Source organism: Anser anser (assembly GCF_964211835.1).
Source record: "Anser anser genome assembly, chromosome: 4".
Lineage (NCBI taxonomy): Eukaryota > Metazoa > Chordata > Aves > Anseriformes > Anatidae > Anser > Anser anser.
In genome coordinates, this window is record NC_139724.1 from 9254893 (window position 1) to 9269435 (window position 14543).

At 40.0% G+C, this 14543-nt stretch overlaps 1 protein-coding gene and 1 long non-coding RNA gene across 16 annotated transcripts in view; one reads left to right on the forward strand and one right to left on the reverse strand.

Moving 5' to 3' along the window:
* Positions 1–14543, reverse strand: part of BMPR1B (bone morphogenetic protein receptor type 1B) — a 265345-nt gene that overhangs the window by 23755 nt on the left and 227047 nt on the right. For all 15 annotated transcript variants that reach the window (XM_083834570.1, XM_083834576.1, XM_083834577.1 and 12 more), the window contains one exon: positions 8991–9150. In XM_083834570.1, coding sequence (XP_083690696.1) covers positions 8991–9133 — 143 coding nt within the window. In that variant the 5' untranslated portion in view covers positions 9134–9150. The remainder of the gene's footprint in view (positions 1–8990; positions 9151–14543) is intronic.
* On the forward strand, positions 4–8893 carry LOC310898900. The gene is made up of 2 exons (XR_014583833.1): positions 4–5866; positions 8318–8893. It is a non-coding gene; the product is annotated as an uncharacterized lncRNA (long non-coding RNA).

Below are 14543 nucleotides of genomic sequence, written 5' to 3' on the forward strand. Positions count from 1 at the left end.
AGGATTGGGAAGAAAGAATCATGAAAAGGTTCTGAAGTGTAAAATGTGCTGCTAAATACAAACTTCATCATTTTTCCTCGCAAGGAAAATCTGCCATTAACAATGTATTTCCTCTAACAGTATCGTGAAATATAAAGAGCTGAAGCACTACTGCACTTGTGGAGAAAGGCAGGCTGGCAGACTCAGACACCCACAGTAACCTGTTGTTACAGTGCAGGACAGCTGACAGCACTGCGGATCACCGCCAACATACTTACCTTTCCAACATTTCACAGCTACAAACCCCGTTAACAAACATCTTAATTCTCTGTAAATGCCTGCAGCCATTAGAGTATGAAGGCTTTGGAGACCTGCATAAACACGAGTGTCAGTGCTCGCAGGTCTGCCCTGTGCGTGGGAGCAAGGCAAGGCAGGGACCTGGAGAGAGAAACATTTTTGAGTTACTCAGCATAAAATATTATTAAGAGTGATTTGTGATTCCTGTTTTAGCCATACTACAGACTGCAACACTCGTGTGTATGAGTCCTTGAGTTATCATCAACACCCTTCATAACTGTTTACTTGGGTTATAAGCCTGAAGTGATCCATAATGCTCCTGTTTACATGACCATGCACCACAAAGGACAAGTATACTAACAGATGGCTAGATGGTGCTGGTGATAAATGTCCTTCCTTTATGAAGGTCAAATGCCTCCATGCTATGGAAAGCAAGAGGAGGGCAGGAAAGGGGGGCTGCATTTTACTGAGGTTGCTATACATTAATTTCTAAGCACTGGGGGGGCTGGGGGGGGGAAGGTATGTAACGTGTGCGAGAAACACAAATTGACTGATTTGCAGGAAGAGGATCCAAAAATAATAATAATAATAAAAAAAGAACTCTTTAATCCAAGGCATTTAAGTCACATAAAAATAAATTACTCCCTTGTTTTCCCAGGAAAAGAAGACCGGCTATTATGCTCAATGAGTATTTTTCCGAGGAGAAGAAACAAACTCAGTTAAAAAAAGGAAATAAAAAGAAAAAAGGATTAGAAAATTTAAGCACAGCAAAATTTCAGGTGATTTGCTCCTTGCAAGAAGGAAAGGGCAGTCTTACAGAGCAGCAACAGAAAAGGCAGTGAAGATGTAGGAATCGAGAGGAGCTGTTACACTTTGGATAGATAAACACAATTTGTAAGTATTAGCTACAGATAGACATATGCTGGAAAGGATCATGTCAAATATTTGCTGTGGCGTATTTTTATATTAGTGGTGCAGGGTCTAGCCACAGTAAGCTTATTACTTCAAATCATAATTTATCACTGGTTATTGACTTCTGGATTTGAAAAGTAACCAGCTGTACGTTACAAATTGCTTTCTCAGAGAAGCGAGTGAGGACCTCTACCTTTCTCCGACACTGTACATACGAGCAAGGCAAAGGAGACAGCAACCCTTCTGGGCAACAGCCACCTTGATTTCATTGCTGAAGCTTAAGATAGGAATGATAGGATTGCCAAGAAGAGAGACTGTAAGGAATCCATTAGAGTAGAATATTAGATTAGATTAGATTAGATTTTATTTGTTTGCATGGTGCCTTTGATTCAAAGTAATGAGTAAGTTTAACCCAGGGGACAGAGCAACAAAACAATAAATTGCAATCAAGTGAAACACAAAAATGAACTCCACAGCTAGCAGTCCACAGCAAAATAAATAAATAAATAAATAAAATGTTCAGTTCACCGAAAGAAAGCGGTGGAAGAAAAAGTCAAATTGTTTGAAAAAAGAAGTGGGAAAGTCAGCAATTTTATTTCACTTTTTCTTCCTTGCCAGGGGACTCTGATACTTAGCTCATTTCAGAAAATTGGAATTAGGATCCTCAAGCACTTTAGTCCCTCTGACAATTTTACTCCAGATTTAAAAAGACAAACAAAATTAGATTGGATAGAGCAAAATGGAAAAGTTATACAGCTCCAACAATAAGGGTAAACCACATTCTTTACAGACAACAATAGAGTAATGACAGACAGCATGAGACAATTAAAATAGCAATGCTGAGCAGAATAAATATTAGTACAAGTTGTTTCTACCTCTAAGAACAAAAAAATAAAAAGTGTTCATGCAACATGAGAATTCTTTATTTTATTGAAGATTTCTCATTTGAGCAAGAGGTAGAGGTGACTTTTCTGAAAAGAAAGAAGTCTCTCTTACCTGCCTTCCCACCCCAAGCTCTTCTGCTTCATAGGCTGTCAAACGAACTACACACTGCATGGAGAGTGCACAGAGCACCCCTGCTGTTTTATTGACTGCCTTACCTCATACTTGCCCGTGGTAGAAATGAAAGTGGGTTTACTATTCTAACAAGTTAGAAATAATTCTGCTAAGTCTGTATCATCTCTAATTTTATGTTTATTTTGGTGACAGCACAAACAGAAACATAGGTGCATGGCTGACATGTACAAAGCAATAATAAAAATCTATTCTCTACTTCCTAGCTTTTTTTTTTTTCCCCATGCAGAATTATTTTTTTCTTACACTGTGTAATCTGAATTTTGTGAAATTTGACTGAGAATCTGTGATTGCTGAGTAAAGAAGGAATTCAACCTGAGGTTATTGAATACATCCAGGTACACATCCGCTATCCTCCTCCACCACAGCATTATCTTATTGGGGTATGATGCAGGAGAGCGATTAAATACATGTTGGATGTGATCACTAATAAGCACAGATTTGGTATGTCACATATTTGCCAAGAGCCAATTTTTACAGCCAAGAGTGAATTTTTACAGCCAAGACACATGCCAGGAAAATAGAGGGAGCTTATAACAGAAACACTGGCAGACACTGATGTAGAAGGTGCTGCTACAATTACAGATTACCCAAATGAAAGAAGCGATCTTAACTTAGACCTTTACTAAATGTTAGAAGAGATGAACAGAGGCCAACAGCTCTGCAGCTGCTCATGCAGATGTCCTTACTGGCCAACAGCCATTTCTCACAGAAGATGCAATACCTTAGCTACCAAAACTTGACTGCTGACGATTTCCTGTCCTGCTCTCTGTATGTGTGACACAGCCAGGTATGGCAATATATAGCTTGGAAAAACAACATTGTTCCTTCATTCAGTGCCTATAGCAAGCAGATGGGTTAAATAACCTGATGAAAAGATTCCTTATCTTTAATTTTATTTGCAATTGAGTCCATATGGGTGTTGTTATTTTTGTCCACCCTTCCTCTTTATGTTCCTGGTTTTGATATCAGAAAGAATTACACTGTCTTTTCATTTCCATCCAAAACAACACGACAAATTTCTGCATTGTTTTTAAAAGATGATTAAAAAATGTTAAATTATTTTTTCTCCAGAAACTGGGAAGTTCATATACTTCTGTAAAGGTTGGCTGAAATAACCTAACTCAAAAACTGTCTGACTCCTAATCTGCATCTAATTCACATGTTTTGTCACATCCTTCACTTAAGGAAGACAATGAAAGCCAAATTTATCAAAACATTGTCTCTGGATACTGTCCAGAAAACAAAGAGCCCTTGTAAATGTGTTCAATACAGGCTAATTTGCCAGGAAAAAAATAATACAGCTAGTGGCTGTGCATCAGGGAAGTAACATGAAACCAAGTGAGAAGAGCATTGCACAGTTGTCGAGCCAGATGCACCTTCACGTGTTTGCACAGCTACTCTGAAGGCAAGGAGAGCCATGCAGATGTAACAAAGCAAAGAAGCTGGCTTAGAGCAGGACGAAATTTCTGGCCCCAGTAGTCTTCAAGATGGTGCTGCCTGTCCTACCATGCTCTGCCATGAGTGGCACCTTTTGGCATCGCACCGAAGCCACTACAATAAAGTTCATTGTAATGGTGTTCAGTGATGACCCTATGATGCTACAGACAGAGAACAGAGTGTACCCAACACATCCCAGCAGAGCATCTTTTCATATATACTATATCTCATGTAGGTCTATCAGTCAATATATCTCTAAACTACCTGCCCATACTATTCTCCCAGGACTGAGGCCCAGCCCAGCCCAGTGGATGTGTCTTGCATTGCCCTACTAAATCACAATTCAGATCAAGCTGTTTTCCTTGACATGCAGGGTCACAATGCAGAACACAAGCCACAATGCCAACCTACTAAGAGGTTGACAGCTCAGGAAGCTTTCCAGGCTTCGTGATGAGTATATGAGACTTGACAGGTCTACAGAACTGGCAGCATAACTTGGGGTGTGTCAGTAGCACCAAGCATGGGTACCTCTGTAAGTTCGCCAGCACCTTTGGCTTATGTGCAAAATCCGTTTCAGTAGATGTGACAACTATTAAGAAGGAAACATTCAAAATAAAGCTACTCATTTTCCTCTATTACTTTTCCCTTTTCTTTTTATTTGTTTCTTTTGCCTCCCAACATTTAAACAGAGCCCAATTCTTTTTGTCTACATTGTGGTTGAATTTGTATGACTTAGCTTCTTTTTTTAATGCGAGGGCAGCCTTAACATGGATATATGCTATTTTGGAATGTTTTCTTGGTTCAAGTAAATGTGATACTCAAGGGAAGTCTTAGGTATTCCAGCAGAATAACACCAAAGTAGTCCCACATGGTAAAAAAAAAATATATATTGGAGAATAATACAACAGGTCTCAGTACAGGGAGACTGGACTTGTATTACTATTTAGCATAAGGTATATATTAAAAACCTGTATGGGCAACCCCTGAGCAAAACTAAAAACAAGTAATTTCTGCAGCACGGCTGGAAAGCGTGGGATGGAGATTTGGCCTTCAAGTTTAAGCACTTGGGGAGAAGTCACCTGCTGAGTCACGTATAAGACATATGGCCCTGTCAGAGGAAAGTGTGGAGCTTACAAGAATTCGTTGACTTTTGTTTTTTATTTTTAACCATCAAAGTGGGCTTAACTGCCTCCTATGCAGCCCTATATAAAAGCTTACATTAAAAAATAAAGTTAAATGGAATAAAATTGAAAGGCATCATCTCATCATGGTTCCTTTATTAGAAAGGGTACAACTTTACCCTAAAAATTAAAGCCGAGTAAAAGAAAGAGGGCTTGAACTCAGTGTTTTGGCCCACTATTGAAATCTTCATACCTCTACACACCAAATTACAATGAAAATTCAATCCCATCATCTGGAGAAAATGAGAACGAAAATAAAATCAGTCAGGTGAATTATCATCTCTGGTAATGCTGGAAAAGCAGCTTAATTATTTTATTGCATTAGATAACCAAAGCTACCTCAAGACACAGTCGGGCAGAAACCATAAGAAATTAAACCCTGTCAGCCTGATCTCTAAAACTGTCAGCATTTATTTGTGAACGGAAAAAGAATACAGCTAGGTACCTAATCAGCCTCTGTCTTTATTGCAAACCCATTACAGTCATAACCAATTAAATCTAACACTACTTTTAAAAATATGCAATTAATTATGATTAGACACAACTGCGCATGTGCTCATTTTGTACATGCAAACCTTGAAATGGAACAGTGAAACGAGGCCCTGGTTGTCTTCAAAGCAGCTTTGAGTGTCTTTATTGAAAGCCTTTTATGAATTATACAGATGTTCTCAAAGAAGAATAAAGTTTCAACACACTGCAGCAGGTTAACATACCCTTCAAACAGAGGACTGCGAACTCTACAAAAATTTTAATAATCAGGGCCCTGAGTGCACTAATGAGCTTTAATTACCCTGAGTGGCCCCACTTGGGACTCCCCCCACCCCCTGCCCATGCCCTTGCCCAGGAGCTCTATTTAAGCTCAGGTCCAAGCTATATAGTACAAGAATGCCCATCTCCAGCCCTATCTACTACTGTTCCTGCCTGGAGCTGGCTGACCACTTGCTATGGCCATCAAGGGACCCCAAGCCATCTGCTGCGTTCAGGTACCCTTGGGGAAAGAGTAATGGTGGGTGAGGGCATGGCTAGCCCTAGCATCACCCTCTGCTCATGGCTTGGTCCGCCAGGCAGAGCAGCCCCCTTACTGCTCCCTGCCACCAGCCCTCTTCTTGGTGAACTATCCCTGTAATGGGTCTTCTACAACTTGGTGTGCTTGTGGACTATCTCACCTTAAAGCATATTCTTCAAACAAGATATTGATTTGCTGTTTGTATAGAAAACAATATGAATTTGAAGCTGTGGTGTTATTGATAGCTTCCTAAAGTATTATTGCACTTAAGCTGTAGAAGTACAAAGAGAGCAGAATTCTATGCAGGAACACAGCAGGCTGTTCAAGGATCTGATACACTTGTGGCTCAAGAATATTGACTTTAAACTTCTAAAAACAGTTACAGAAAGGATTTCAAATGGCCACCAGATGGCCTCATTTTTATATAAACTCTCAAGACACTGCTGCTACAGTCAGCTTCCATAACCTGACAGATAAATATTTGTGGTCCCAGACTAAAACCTTCAGATGGGATGGCAGACTGCTTCTAATAAGAAATTGTCTAACAGTGACTGTGATAGGGATACCTCTTATTCTGAGAAGTTTAATTAAAGCACACCTGGAAATGCCTTCCCATTGAACTCTAGGAGCTCCCCCTTGCTCCTGGGCACACAAAGCTTCCCTGCTTTAGTGGGAGCTTCAGCAAGGACAGCGTGATGCTTTGCTGAGCTCAGGCAGCTGAGAGACCTGTAGACCCAAGTGCAGCTCAAGTCTTAACAGATTGACAGAGATGCTGAGAGGATTTGATTTTTTGTGAAATGTAGAAAGCTTTTAGTGACTACATCTGAGGGAGGAAGATAATTAATGCAATAACTTTTAATCTGAACAGTTCACTTATTCTTCAGACAAACAGCACAATCAATACTACTTGAACTTCAATATGGTGAAGTTGCCTTTATAGTGATGTTAAATGAGAATTCCTGAGTGCTTTCAAACTGTGCCAATAGTCATTCAGGCTAACAGGAAAGTTACAGACTGACTAGTATAATGATCCCCAACACAGGGGAAACTAATAATCCCCGCTTATCTGAGTGGACTTGGTCAAATCTTTTGAAAGCTGGTCTCAACCCAAGCAGCTAACCAGATACCTAAAAATTACTTTCCTAATGTTAGATGTAAAACTCCCTCCTCGATACAAGTTCCCTTTACATTTTTCACCCTTAATTCCATCTAAATAATAGGGAATTGAAGAAGTAAAATATTAGACTAGAGGTTAAGGAGATGTAAGAAAAACAAGGGATGCTGCACCTATTTTCCTTTGACCCTGCTATAGCTCTCACCCCAAGGTATGGGGAGCCACAGCAATTTTTACTATTCCGAAAAGGAGTATTGCTGGTAAACCATGAAAGTATTTAATTTCAATTAATTAAAAATTTTAGGCTTGTATTTCTCTAAACTTTTCACCAATTACACCACAGCTTGTTGGGCAAGGTGGGCAGCATTCAGGTGACAGCACAGGATAGGATAAAGGAGTAGGTTTGGATGAAATTTGTCTTTTGGCTGACATTAAAAAAATAATAATAATGTAAGTGCTGTCTGTGAAACAATGTGCAATCTCAGGCCTGCCCAGCTGAAGTATAAACCTTGTTCAATGGGTTCCTTAGCATGGATCCTCTTGTGCTTTCCAGTTCATGGAGTTAAGTCATCTGCATCTTCGCTGTTTACTACATGTAAGATAGCATGTGTGAAAGCAGTGGCTCTGGCTGGGCAGGAACAGGAAACAGCTGATTCACACTGCAGGGGATCTGCAAATTGGTATCTCAGAGGGTTTTTACAACTCTTTAAACGGACTGCCATGTGAGAGCAGTTAGGTCCAATGTTTAGATTGAGCATGGGTTTGAAGGAAGAGGGTAGAAAGAGGGAAGTAGTATTTATGGCTATCAACAAGAACTTTGATATACTTCAGTGTGAAAATGGAGGCTGAGCAGAACTAAGGCTACAAAACACTCAAAAACCCAACAGCAATGTAGTCTTCAGCAACCTCAGGCATTTCTCCATCTATCTCAACATGCTGCTGTGAAGAGCTAGCCAATACTGACAGTGTTAGACTGTCTCACCTCAGATATAACTGCATACCCAATTGGCTTGTCCTGTGGCCTGCTCTGATGCTTCTTGCAGACCCTCAACTCTACTAGACGATAGCAGATGGTGAATATCTCATATTTTACTTGTTTTAAGTAAGCAGATTAAAAAGTTGAAACAGATCAAGTGCTCATCCCTACCTTGCTTCAAAGGCAAACAGTAACACCTGATTTGTCATGAGATGCATGTAGACAACTACCCTCATTCAGCAGCAATAGTGCATGTGCTGCATGAGCACCCTATTTGGGGGTGGGAAAGAGCAGCATGCTCCAACTGCAGATATTCTTGGTTTCTTCTCCTGGTGCAGGCAGTGTCAGTATAATACGGAGCTGACCCTTCAAGAGTGACAGGACTGCACAGCTGGACATGCCTCTCCCAGGGAGGCAGGAAAGTCTCACTTCTGACCCGTGGGGAAGCAGACTCCAACCCAAATGAAAGTCTGTATTACTCTAACCAAACACTGCTGCATAAAACCAAACAGAAGAGTATACAGCTATTATAAGAAAATACTTAACGTTTCACCTCAGAAGAGAGGACCTTTATTCTGTGTTGGAAGCAAGAAAAAACAAAGGCTTGAGGGCCTACAAGAGACCTTTCAGTTGTTATAAAAAGCCTATCAAGAGCAGGTTTCTTATAATAAATGGTGCTTCATGAAGAGTGATTATAAATTTATAAGCATTTACAGATGCATCAATGTATCTCCATTAAGTCCCATCTCATTAACTGCATGTACCTCTTAAAGACCAGCTTCTACCTTTCATATGCAAAGAATTAATACAAGTATCCAAAACTTGGAAGATGTGAATACCCTAACATTAAAATATAGATGTGTAGTTAGCATCTAGGTTAAAAAAAAATCTAACTTTTAGACAGGTATAAACAACTCATTTGTTCAAACAAGAACCATAATATCCAACTTGGGACTGCAGAACTACCACAAACAAGTTTTCCCAGGTTTTACAACCACATGTTTCACAAACCTGCAGGTGCTGTTGACAGAGTCCTCTGGACAATGGTGATGGCACTGACAAGACAGCTTCTTTGGTGGAGGGGCAGGTGCTGTGCTCTCACCATCTTCTTTTCTGCTTTCCATGCTCAACTTACTGGAGCTTCTCAAGGGCATGTTGTCCAGAAAACTGGCTAGAAATTAAGGGGGAAGAGAAAAAATTCAAGGCATGATTTCAAGACTTGGAATGAATGGTTTAAAGTATTCCTACCCATCAAAATTTGAGAAAGCTATTTGAACCAGGAATTCACTACAGAACCGTTTTCTCTAGACTACTCAAATAGTCACTGTGGTGTGTGAGGTTTACTGGGCCTCAGTGACCTTAGATCAAAGGTGCTGATATTCAATTTCTGCTGCTGGCAGCATTGCAGAGAGATGGTGTGCTTTTCAGACTGGAGTGTGGCTTTTCTCCTATTGCACTACATAGGTCAGATCCTTGATTACACCTTTGCACTTTCTCTGTCTCTATACTTGGCACACATCTACACTCATTGAAACTAAAACAGCGGGATTTACAGTACTCAAGGCAGAGCAGAACATGGACATGCAATTTAGCAAAGACTTAACAGAAAGTGATGTTTTTTCAAGTTCAACAGCACTTTGTCACTGAGTTGTACAAGCACTACTTGAAAGACAAGGAAAAACAGTTCATATTCTTTAAAAATCTATAAACCAAGTCAAATGCAAGAACATGTCCTAGAATGAAAAATGCTGAAATTCATGGAGGTGATTACTCCTGAAAATATCAGAGTACTGAAACATGGACCTGGTGCAGTAGAGCTAGAGATGCTGGTGAGGGGCTAGGAGCTGTTTAAGTGACTTGCTCTTCCCCCTGCCCCAGTTCTACTCAAATATCAGCTTTTGGTGCTTGTGAATATTTTAAGCCTCAAAGACAAAATGAGATCAGCATGAAAAGCTTCAACTGGCAGTTTCTCACTTTCCTCTTGCTTCCCTGTAAGAATTCTTACTAAAGGCTCCCTTATGAACACTGTCTCCAACAGAGTAGTTGAAGAGCAGGCTTGAAATTCTTCATTTACTGTTAAGTTTTCAGAAACAATTGGCATTATTGTACAATACCATTTGGCTCTAATTAAAATCCTCCTCATATCTCCATCACCGGAACTGATATATTGTGGAGCTGACAGAAAACTCTATCCTCTTCAGCTCCCTAGGGAGAGATGGGGTAGACAAACAGGCAGAGGTGATGGGAACAAGCATCTATTTCAGGGCTTAGATGGAAAGCAACGACTGAGAACAAGCTGAAAGGCACTGAAGCAGAGACTGGAGAATGAGCAGGGCTGATCAAGCAGCCCATGCCCTTAGGAGGACTAAGGAAGCCTAGCCTATGCTTCTGGGTGTGGATGCATGTTACCTCCCAGCTTCATGTCCTACTGTCTTCTGCCAGCTCTGGCAGGAAAGCCTTGCATAAGAAAGGCACTGGCAACAACTGGCAGGTGTGCTCTAGTTTTCTTCATGTGAGCTCTCCCTAGCAAACTGGGGGAAAAGCTGAAACTTCTTAGCTCTGAGGAAAGTGGGGCTTTATACTTAAAGACATAGTATTCAGACAGATGTTAGCTTTCTGAAGATCATGCACTCCTTGCATATTAGTATTAGGGTGATGCACGTGAAATACAATCATTCACCATACCAGATTATAACATCTGTGAAATACAAAACTCATATGGCTTGGTCTTTAGATTTGTTCAGTACCTATACATCCCATTGAAACCAATTTGAGGTTTTGATTAGTTCACGTCTTCAGAAAGTCAAACCAGAAAACTCATTATGAAGCATACACAAAGTATGGGCTTTTAACTCTTGTACCCAGCATCAAAATATTAATTGCATTCATGACACAAGTGGCTGTTGAATATACTTTTAAAATCTTGACAAAATTAGAACTCAGTGGTTTAGTTCACTCAAGATGCATTGCATATTTATTTGCTCATAGCTGTAACTTAAGATGCAGCAGGTGTTTAAGGGAAAATGCACTGTTTGTTTCTCACAACATAAAAATTTAAAATGCAGCTTGTATACAGCAAATTAGTATCAAGAGATGTTTGCTCCCTGGGTCACAGGATTGGAGATTAAATAAGTTCTTTCAATCAGATTTACTTTCTTACTACTGGACAGGGAATATTCAATTATTAATATTCCTGTCAAGAATTTTCAAATTTCAAGCTCATATAGCAACACAATGACCTTCTAGCTCACGAGGCAACTGAGTGAAATCCTGTGCCCTGTGTAAGCACTTCTTCAACACGGTATCTACAATTTCAGCAGGGTCTTTATTCAACAAAGGAAGAATGCAAAAATGAAAGTGTTTTACACCTAGCATTAAAAAAAAGAAAAGCTTCAGCACTTTGAAATATTAAAAAAAAAAAAAGTTAAGTTTAACCTACAGTTGTATGTATTATAAGGAGGGCATTTAGTTGTTTGTTACCTCTTTCAATAAATAAGAGTTGTGCCCCATTGCAGTTTGTGCCCATCGCTCATTAGGGATAGGATCAAGAACAGCTCCTGCAGAACTTGCTGTAAACAGCAGCTTACATCTCTAGACCTGTTTGTATCCCTGGGTAAAATGAGGCAGGTGGGAGCTGCTGAACTATAATCTGAAATCTGAAGTACTGTCAAAACCACAGGTGGCTGTTGAGAGATATAATTTGGTTTGAGAAGACTTAGTATGATTTAGGCTGGTTGGTATTCATACTTACACTTCCAAGAGATTGAAATAGGGGATGTAGCCTAAGATTTTGTTTCCTGCTCATGCCCAGGTCAAAACTAGTGGAAAACCATTGCAGTTCAGTGTCTAATGCATGAAATCAAATATAATTAAAAGAGGTACGAGTAGGATATTCTCAGGCCCTTTTTCATCTTCTATAAAGAAAAATCCTTCTCGCTTTATCTTGTTGTTCCTTTCCTTAAATTCTTGAGTCATAGCTAAAGAGATGGGCTCTTGTCTCTGAAATTCAGATGTCTCACCCAACAGGTGACTCAGGACCACTTCGGAAATTTCCTCCTGCTCAGTTAGAATTCAAGAGACCACCACTGAAACTTACGTCTGCTTGACTTCAGAGCAGAAAGATTTTCAGCAGTCCCTTCCAAGAACTGTAACTTGTAGGAAGAATCCCATCATGACAAGAGCTTTCCAGAGTCTGGAAACAAGTTCTTCCTGATTTCAGGTGTGAAACACACAGCTGGGATGGCTAACAGCCTACTGCTCTTGCTTTTGCTGCCATGCTGTAACAAACGCATCCAGTTCATGCAGACCTGGCTCTGTCTAGAAATTAAAGGGCTCTGTCTAGCCCTTTTGGTGTTGAAAAGCTCTCTGAAGGACCCATGTCCAAGTGCCTTGAATGCAAGGGATTCTATCCCATTTGAACTTGGCTGCTTCTCTGCTATATCCTATTCTGTTGCTTATTATAGCCGGTTTCCCATCCCCACTGAATGGAGGACAATGTAGAACAACTGCAGAAAAAGAGGTAGCAGAAGCAAGGTTCTTGCACGCTGCTGAGAAACTCACTGGCTACACTGGGGAATTAAACAGTTAAGAGTCTGTACCTTCAGACCTATACAACATCAAGTTTAGTTGATTTTTCTCAGCTTATCTACTGAGGTTCATGAGCATGTACAAAGTACCTTCCACCACAAGAACAGGCAGGTGTCCACCAGGGCTCTTAAGTCTATTTGGAGTACTGTTTGTGAGAGATTTTCCTCTGTAGGACTGGAACCACTCAGACTCAGTTGTGATGTGATGCCCTCTGTCATGAATGTCCACTGAGAAAGGGAATTGTGTGCCCAGAAGAGGTATGCCTGTTTGTTTTTTCCAAATGTTAGTGTCTATCTGTAGCTTCTGTGCTTCACCTGGGATTCTCTGTCATATTTGAAGGTGAACTTTACCAAAAGGTGGGACTAGGAAGATCATGAAGTCAGCAGGAAGAGAGTGAGGAAAACATTGTAATGTGCTGTAAAATGGAAGCATTACCTTGGATGACTATAGGAATGACTAATGTGTCTAGTCTAAAACCCCACTAACCCCCATGTCAACAAATAAGCCGCCTTAGAAATATTCTTCACTTTTGGTTCCCATTCCTCCTAGACTTCATGGTAATCTTAGGGCACTAATTATCTAAATACTAAATTCCCCTTTCCTGTGTGTCAAACCCCTTCACTGTTATTCGATTTCTCTTTTTAATGATAGAAAACTGATTACATAACCTCACTCCACAGCCACAGTGAAGTAACCCTCAGCATGAGATACATTTTGTTTTTTAAATGATGCTATCTGCAAGATGGTGGTACCCACAGACACAAAAAGAAAACCATCTATTTAAGCTTCTCTGCACTGATCCATGTAAGAGTATAAAAGTCCCATCTAGAGAGCACATCTAATATATATTCAGTCCTCAAGCTCTCTGCTGTGGCTGCCAATAAGTACTCCAACCCTTGCCAGCTGTAGCCGTAGCTATGCGACTTGGACAGGAATTTCTCCACTAGAACCTGGATAAAGCCCAATAACTCATTTCACACAGGCCCAGAGCCATCGGATGGTAATGACTTTTGGGCACTACCCTGATTCAACAAGTCCAGTAATGAAGGAGGTGAAAAGCTCTGTACTCTGTTACTGGAGTCCAAATCTTAAGCCACCTTGTTCCCTGAGGATAAATAATTAGCAATAGTTGCCTCAACAGATTGACTTCTGTGCTGCAGCCATGTGATTTACGTGCTAGCTAGCTATCACAGTATAAAAGCAGATCTTCTATAACCTTTGCATGGGTTTGCCAGGAGTAAAAGTCAGACTTGTTTCTTATTAAAATAGATATTAAGGTCCACAAACAATTAAATGATGAAAAAAAAGTACTGTGATTATTCTTTCTACACAGTATTTGAAGCATCATACTAACACAGTATGATTCATTCATATTTTCCCATGCTTATAAAAAAAAAAAGTAGCTTACATCATTCACTGACAGTAAGATATGTTTGCTGCTTCTGAGAAGGTACATGTAGGAAGCTTTGAGTATTACGGATAGGCCCTTTGGACTGGAAATTAAATACGCAAAAGCATCTGAACAAGAATTAAAGAAAACTTCTAAATCTACTTTAGGTCAGAAGGTAGCAAAACAGTCAACTTGATAGAATTTCCGTTCAATGGTTTTAAGCCACAAGGTTACTTCATCTATAGCCTACACTGGCCTATACAGCTAGTGAGCTTTTCATCAAATCATACTTGTATTAAAGTATGAAACTATCACACAACACCCTGCTAGGGTTTCCTATACTACATCATGAACTGCAGCTTGATGACTTCCCACAAGGCCAGTGTTACACCATTGACATGATTGTTTTAAGAGAAAGGGAAATAACTAACTGCTAACTCACTGCACTTTGCAGTCATCAGATAAAAGAATTTCCATGGGATATTTTTTGGCAAATAGTCAGTAATGAAAACACACTACAGTTCAAGAAGTTGAAATAAATTATACCTCTTAACTCAGCCTGATCTGCTGTGTAAAATGGTCAAGAG